Genomic DNA, 8,328 nt, shown 5'->3' on the forward strand with positions numbered 1-8,328 from the left:
TGGTCAATGTAGCTACAATTGCTGCCAGGTACATACATACACACACACACACACACACATGCACACGCGCACGCGCGCACACACACACACGCCCGCACTCACGCACGCACGCACGCACGCACACGCACGCGCACACACACACACACACACACACTGTTCTCACACCTCTGCCGCCACCCGTGTGAGACACTGCTTGTCGTTGCTTTTATGTCTCATTGAACAGCTGCTGCCCTCGGACTTAAACTGCATTATGAGCGTTTTAAGTACCTTTTAAATTGTTTTCAAAGTCACTATATTATAATTTAGTACTGGCAGACAATGTAGAACAAATATGCTGATAATGATACAGACGTCATGTCTTTATATTCTGTAATTTAAATCAGAGCTTGCCCAAAATGTCCTCTCTTTGTGGACATTTCCTACCTTTCTCTATTTGATATTACTCTGCAGGTTAATCACAGTTTAAATTATTTTTCTTTTGAACACATTTAATGTTAGTCTTGTTTCTATCATGACTACACATTAGCACATTTTCCGGGTGGTGTTTTGATGTGTGTTTTGTGTTGTGTGATATCATGTGCCTGTAGTTCACTCTTCTTCCCAGCAGAGAGAGCTCAAGCTGGTGTTTTATTGCATTGCACATCTGTTCAGAATGTAACCTTCATTTGTTGAAAATGTAGCTAGAAAATCAAAAATTGGTAGTTATTACCATTTCTCTCTCTGGCATTTCACTAGAAGTTTCACTTGCTTCAACCCTGCTGATGCAACTTAACCTGATACATATTTTATTTTCTGTGGCAGTTTGAAATCCTTTGCAAAATACATGGAATAGTTGAATACAAACATGGCTGTCTGTGTCTCCATCTCCATGTGATTCACTGTGATGGATGCTCTGACATATGTCCTCATGGGAGCAATCACTTTCTGCTATATTTCCCCTTCAAGTCAACACAGTGGAAGAAACAGCAGCACTTTAGGAAGGTCATACACACACACACACACACACACACACACACACACACACACACACACACACACACACACACACACACTGGCAGATATGCATGAGGTTTCAAGGGAGTGGCGCTCTACTACTTTAAAAATGTCCGATCTTTTCACCTGAATGATTTACCCTTTGCACAGGATAGCACTTGATACGATGGGTAAGACTCGTTATTATTTTGCACTTTTAGCAGTTTTTTACTCAAGATACTGTCAGAAAACTCACAGTGATAATAGCGGTTTTTGCTTTTAAAGAGTAAGAGTTAATTCCTTTATTGTTTTTTCTCTCTCCACAGTACAATAGAAACGACCTTCGACACCACCGTAACCACGGAGGTAAATGGGCGGAGTCTCCCAGCCCTCACCACACGCTCCTCCCCCATGGCCTGGCGTCTCGGCCAATCACAAACCCCGCGTCTCCAGGCGGGCGACGCCCCCTCAATGCCCAGCAGCTACGCGGCAGCGCCCAGGGCGACCACGACGAGCGCCGGGTGCACCACAGGGCGCTACACTGGGCACTCTGACACTTCCAGGTTTGTGTTCAGAAGAGGGGTGAGGGGGGCGGAGCAAGGGGAGAATGGAGGAGGAGGAGGAGCAGGAGGAGGAGGAGAAGGAGATGAAGGGCAGCAGTCGGAGATGGAGATAACAGGGTACTTGAGTGAAGGAGATATCCTAGGGAGGAGCAACCGGACCAATGAGATCACCAGCGGGTAGGACGACTATAGCACTTAGCATGTTAGCTTCCTCTGATGCACTTCTGACTTCTGACCTAAATGATGGTGCCAAAATGTATATTGTTAGCCTAAATTAAACTTGCTTCTGTTTGGTTGAGGTAGGTAAAAGTATTTGTTGCCAAAAAAAATGTATATTGTTTGCCTAAAATATCCTACGAGCGGGTAGGACGACTATAGCGTTTAGCATATTAGCTTCCTCTGATGCACTTCTGACTTCCTGCTTTAAATGCCGACGTTTTTATTTGTAAATGATGGTGCCAAAATGTATATTATCACGTATAATGCATCGGAGCACTGGCTAATAGAAGTGCCAGTGTTCCATAGTGATGTCACTGTGTTCCCGGAACTCCTATGAAAACCTATAGAACACACTACAGGAAAGGGAAAACCCCCCAAAAATCACGATAGGGCCTCTTTAAGTTATATTCTAACAGACTGTATGAGAAAAAGAGACACTCGAGAAATTAAACACGTTCTAGTATGAATCCAAAATATAAGTATGGACCCGAAAGCGAGCAGAATATGTTCCATTTTATATGATTTGGCCTTCTTCTTCCTCTTTACTAACTGAAACACTTGTTTGATGGATCATGAATACAAGTCACATTTTTCTATTCAATGCCGCAGTGCATGGGTTTAGTGGAAATGGTTGGATGTGTGTTCATAGAGTCTCCAAGGCCTCAGCTTTCTGTGAACATTAATACAAAGGGCAAGCTAACATCCACCAAGGCTGTCATCGTTTGTCTTGCCATGAAAGTGAAGCGTGCAACTCGAGGCCACGCCATTCGCTGACAGATTAGCTGAATGGAAATAGATCCGGAAAACATCACGGCAAAATGTGTGTTTGCTTCTGACCTTCATTCTCACCATAGCTATTAAAGCAGTGAGCATATGAGAGTTTTGTCAAAAAGGCAATTCACATAACACGTCAGAAAGGAAAAGTGATTAGCTAAGCTTAATTAGCTAAATGCTAATGGTCTCCATGTCCTATCAGCCGTGCCTCAAATCTTACCACTTACTCTGTGCCACATCCACACATTTAACAGGGCTCTTGCGGATCCTTTAAAAAGGCTAAAAGGCAACAAAAAAGGCCTTAATTGGTACTAAATTGTGTTAAATCAATCTTCAAAAGTCTTAAAAATGATACAAAATAGATTGTATCAGAAATCAGAATACCTTTATTAGTCCCACAGAGGGGAAATTTGCAGCGTTACAGCAGAAAGAGTCACAGACTAGTGTTCGCATATCTTACGTGCGTTAAAAAAGTACTAAGTTGTAATATAATAAACAATATGCAAAAAAAAACATTAAAAAGTTACATAATTTTCAAAAATACAGATCAAAAACAAATCAAATCTACAAATCAAATCCTGTAGCAGTTCTTAGGATTTAACAGCCCGGTATATATTACAGTTATTAAAGATGGCATGTATATAAAGTATATATTGCACATAGTTTGACGGTATTTAACAGCAGCAAGTTACACAATCTACAAAATACAAGATAGACACCTTGTAACAGTAACAAGGGTTTAGCAGCCAGGTATAAATTACACAGTTATTAATGGCATATATCTATTGATTGATTTAGTGGCCAGGTATAAATTACATAGTTACAAAGTCATTTTGTTATTAATATTTTTGTCTTACTTTACAATTTCAAATCTCCAAAAATAACTATAACTTCGATTTTATGTTTATTTTATTCTTTACTGAATGCCCTTTTGCAATAATGATAATATTCTGTTTGCATCTGAAGTGCTGGAAGCAGGCGGAAATGCTAATTCAATGAAGTGTTGCTGTTAGGATTTAACATGTAAGATTTGGCTGAAAAAAGATACCCTATATATTTCTGGAGAAAAATGTGGTGCATAAGTGTATTTTATTTTCAATATTGATTACTACAAAGTTGGTGTTTATTCTCAGGAAGTAGTTTTGTTCTACATGGTGTTTAAAAAGTCTAAAAATCCAACTTACCTCAAGCTGTAGAATAAGGATTTGATAGGCTTTCGCAAAAACAAAAAGTTGCTTTTGTATCAGTATATCCACCATGTCACTGTATTCCCTTACTGGTTAAGTTTATACAGAACAGAGGTTGGCCAACTCAAGTACATTTTATTTAAACATTTACTTTCTGTCCACCACAGCATCTTCACCCTCTTATTTGATTTGATAGGCTTTCACAATTTTTTTTAACGTTTTTGCCGAACAGAGGTCAGATGTGTCAAGTCAATTTCATTTATAGTTACTATCTTTCCGACACAGCATCTTCATCCTCTTATTATTCCCCCTCTCACAGATACCTTACCGACGGCGGCCTTCACCTGTATTCGAGGAGCGCAGGCCGAGCCTCGGACTCTTCTACTTCTCAAGATGTTTCCCAGAGAGGCAGCAAAGAGATGCAGGGCGACATCGACAGGTAGGCACAGAGTCAATACCTCGCTTTGATGATTTGATGTTGCTATGGACGATGACACTGGAAACATAGAGGGACAATCATAGACATACAGATGTGGGGACATTTCTACATTTGTGTTCAGATTTTTTGAATGTCCCGGATGTCACAACTAAGTAACTTTGTGCGTTTACTCAACTACATCTTTGAGGTACTTGTACTTTACTTGAGTGTTTCACTTTGATGCTGCTTGATACTTATACTACAGTACAATTTGTAAGCAGATATTGTACTTGTACTCACACTTATTTGACACTTTTAGTTACTAGTTACTTTGCACATTCATATTGTTTATTACAAAACAAAGTATGACATACTCTAATGCAGTGGTTCCCAACCTGGGTTAACTAACCCCCTTGGGGGGGCACCAAAGATCGCAGGGGGGGCGCCAGGCCTCAGATGATTTGAGGCCAAATATCATATTTAGACTTTTTTTTTACATTTTCTTTTTTACATATAATTGTAAGGCAATACATGATTGTCACTAAAAGCCTTGTCTCTACATTAAAATAAAATATAAAAAATAATTTATTAATTAATTTTAATAAAAATTCAAGTTAGTAATAAAGGCATAAAAAGAAAGAAATGTATAATTCTTTCTTTAATAGAAATGTTTCTTCTGTCCGTAAAGTGTCCAAACCGGGCTTTTCTGGATAAGCGCATTTTTAAAACATAGTCATCGTCCATGCCGATTTCAGTTGGATTATTTGTCACAGTTGCTCCGATCAGATCGGTCTCCTCCATTTTGTAGATTATTTACAACTTTTGAATCCACATAAACACATCGGCAAAATCCGGCTTACTTTGAGCATGTGTTTTAAACAGTTTAATCCCTTTGTGAATTGTTTCCACTTCCGCCGTCCTTTAATTTCTTCATACAGCGGGAATCCAAATGAATGAATCCTGAGTCCAATAACCATCAAAGTCACTCCAATAGAGGCTTGAAGGCATTCCTTTAGACTTTTAAACTTTAATTACCGCTGTTGCCCCCCCCCCTTTGTGTGTGTGTGGGGGGGGTGGGGGACATTAAACAGACACTAATGCAATGTCCAACAATCTCAGTAAGTAATATTATTACTATAACATTTGTAAATAAACAGACCCTTAATGGGATGATAATTTAGAGAAACGCCCCCGGGACAAAGACTCTCCTCTCGTGAACTTTCCACTTCCGGAGCAACATCCACTAACTTTTAAACAAATTCTTATCATCCTCAAAACTTAATATTCCTTTTTTGATAGTATGGGAAACTAAATTGGATGTCAGCCTCATGCAGAGGAACGTCATACTGAAGAAGGTTAGGAATAAATCTGTTTACAGTTCTGTGTTGAAGGATGTATCCATAGATCTCTTCATCATGCTCTCAAAGTGCAACAGAATTGATACATTTAACTTCAATATTTATTAAAATGCTTCCAGGGGAGGCCTTGCGCTCACGGAACGCCCCTTATGTGAGGTCCCGCACACACCAAGCCCGCTATAAAAACTAGATAGCTTTTAACCCCGCATGCTATAGCACTATATGTCCGTGAGCCTGATTATCGCGCCCTTCATTGTAACAGTCGCGGTACAGCTGTGTGTGTGCGTGGGGGAGTGTTGCAGTTAGAAAGATTCGGCAGGCCTGTAGCAGCCGGTAACAGTTAATGGGAAACGCCTTAAAAAGCCACCTCCCTTGAAACGTCAAGCCTACCCGCGCAAGCAGCACCCCAATAAAAGAAATCTCGTGGCCGCCGCCCACTGAGGGCCTGAGCTATTTGTGTTGGGGGGGGGGGGCCCGACTTTTTTTTCCAAAAGGGGGCCTGAGGCAGAAAAGGTTTGAGAAAGCCACTGGCTCTAGAAGAAGGTTATATATAAAATAAGTAATAATAAATATAATAATGATGCACAATGGCCCCAAAGTGCAACAATTTGGTAACGGGCCCTAAATAAAGCAGAGCTGCGCAGTTGGTGCCCTGATAGCGTTTAAATCTGAGAGATGCAGCGCGGAGCAAAGACTCCTTTCTCGGCATCTGTATTCCTTTCTTTGTTTTTTTAGCTTGTTTTCATATTTTACTTTTTAATGATTGTTTTTTAATGTATTTAAAAGCCGTTTTACCAATGTGTTGCCTCGCTGCAGCTAATTTCTTAAATGCTCTAACGGTTTATCTTGTTTGTGTTAAGGCAGCTTTGAATTCCTTATATATAGAAATGCTATGTACATAAAGCTTGCATGTCTAAGAAAAGCCTCAAATCCACACTATAATCATTTTAAATATATTTTGCAATCATGGTATCAAAATCTCTCATCCCCGTGCTCAAATACTCTGAATGATATCAGCATGGCCTTTCTAAGAAAGATAATACTCAACTAGTCTTTTTTGCTGAAGTGCGGTCGCAGCCCGCTAAGTTTGAAGAAATAGATCAAGTCCTATTTGCTCGTATTGTGCAATGTACGAGGCGGTAGGTCGAATGTGCGCTGTCGCTGGGCGGCCTGCTGTGCAGGAGGAGTAGTTAAGTGCAAGAGGCTTTCAGGATGTGGGCTCGGGCAGCAGAGTCGTCGGCATTGGGGATCGACGGAGCCCCGTCGTGTACTCCAGACGTGAAGGGGAGTCTGTGGTTCACCCAGAATAAAGGCAGAGACCTTGTAGTCATCGGCTGGGGGGGAAATAAAAGATTTTAAAAGCATGTTTAGACCCACGAGTATTTCATAAACACCATCCAAAGCGCAGGTATCACACCCACTCTACACGGAACATTAGAGCCAATCTGTTAAGCAGTCAGAGAGTAGTCTCATTTGTTGTTATAGAGATGATATGAGTGCCGAGGTTAAAGAGGCCCGCCAATTATGCTCATTTTAACGGTTTATATAAAAAATTGTGCTTCCTACTGTGAGCAGGATTTTAGCCTCTGCAAGACGCATTTACTGCACACAAACGCTATATGACACACGATAACCGTGGAAAACCAGCAAAAAAGCATATTAGAAAATAGAAGAGAAGAAGTAATGACAAGCAATACTAAACAATTTATCGGTACGACTTTAGATTAAAGGTACATAATTCATCCATCCAACTAAGTTGGCTAACCTAACACGGGCGATATTCAGAGACCCAACTACCGATCTTATTAGGGAACATATTCTGAGTTAGAAACGGGGACCTGATTTATAGGCTATTTTTGAAACCAATTATAATAATAATAATACAATAATATTGGGAGGGATGGAAGCCCTTTTAATGATCTCAGGCATGCAGAGCAGCACCCCAGTGACCTGTGTTCTCTGCTTTTAACCCCCCCCTACACCGTACCAGGGAGTCTAGGGGGTTGTCCGTGCCTGCTCAGGGGGCCGGCCAACGGCCGGGCAGGAAGGTGAACTGGGACGCTCTCCAAGTAAGCAGTCGGCACACTCCCATAATTTAGTTCTGTCGACTGAAGCGGCGACTGAACGGCCTCCAGTCCAGCCGCCTACTCGACTGAGACAGCCCTTGTAGTTTCTATGTCTTGTTAGCATAAGGGCCACATTTGATAGGTGGGAGGGTTACCTATTCCTGTGTGGTACTGCTGCTGCATATGAGCCATATTAAGACCACTCATGTAACAACAACGTCGCTTAACGTACAATAAATAAGAACTCATTAAAGGGTTATTGAGGAAAGAGCTGCAACTAAATGGCTTAGTACGTTGTAGAATATGGTCATTGTAGAGTAAGGGCATTAATTACAAGTGTCTTATAGCTGACTAAATGAAGAGGCCGGCTAACCAAGCAACTAGTATGATGGTGAATTGATGTACGCCTTAATATAAGGTGTTACCCAATGTATCTTAAGAAGCTCTCCCAGTTTGCCATGGTTAGATAAAGATTTTAACCACTGCGGCGGTTGACATAGTGGCCGGAAAATAAACAAAGCTGTGCTGACAGTGTGTAAAACATTTCCACAGCGCATCCCTGTCTAAGAAATGAAGTCATACGTGTGGTTTTTATGTCCACCACTAAATTAGATGTAGCTTGATATACTGTATAGTACTCGGATCCAGTCAGAACAGGAAGTAGCGCATTTAAAGATAAAGTAGTCAACAGCAGCACTTCAGACTAATTGCTATTTGGCAGCACATGAAAGCATCTCTAAACCAAGGCCCTCACAATGTTCTGAGACCGAC

The 8,328-nt window shown here is 41.0% G+C and overlaps 1 protein-coding gene across 1 annotated transcript in view; it reads left to right on the plus strand.

Moving 5' to 3' along the window:
* The first annotated feature begins 844 nt into the window (after positions 1-844).
* LOC104967365 (neuron navigator 3-like) overlaps positions 845-8,328 on the plus strand; it is a 19,688-nt gene continuing 12,204 nt past the window's right edge. The window contains exons 1-4 of the mRNA XM_010796774.1: positions 845-870; positions 1,299-1,712; positions 4,035-4,154; positions 7,482-7,560. Of these exons, the coding sequence (XP_010795076.1) occupies positions 845-870; positions 1,299-1,712; positions 4,035-4,154; positions 7,482-7,560 (639 nt within the window). The remainder of the gene's footprint in view (positions 871-1,298; positions 1,713-4,034; positions 4,155-7,481; positions 7,561-8,328) is intronic.

Source organism: Notothenia coriiceps, unplaced genomic scaffold (assembly GCF_000735185.1).
Source record: "Notothenia coriiceps isolate Sejong01 unplaced genomic scaffold, NC01 NC01_scaffold00037250, whole genome shotgun sequence".
Classification (NCBI taxonomy): Eukaryota; Metazoa; Chordata; class Actinopteri; order Perciformes; family Nototheniidae; genus Notothenia; species Notothenia coriiceps.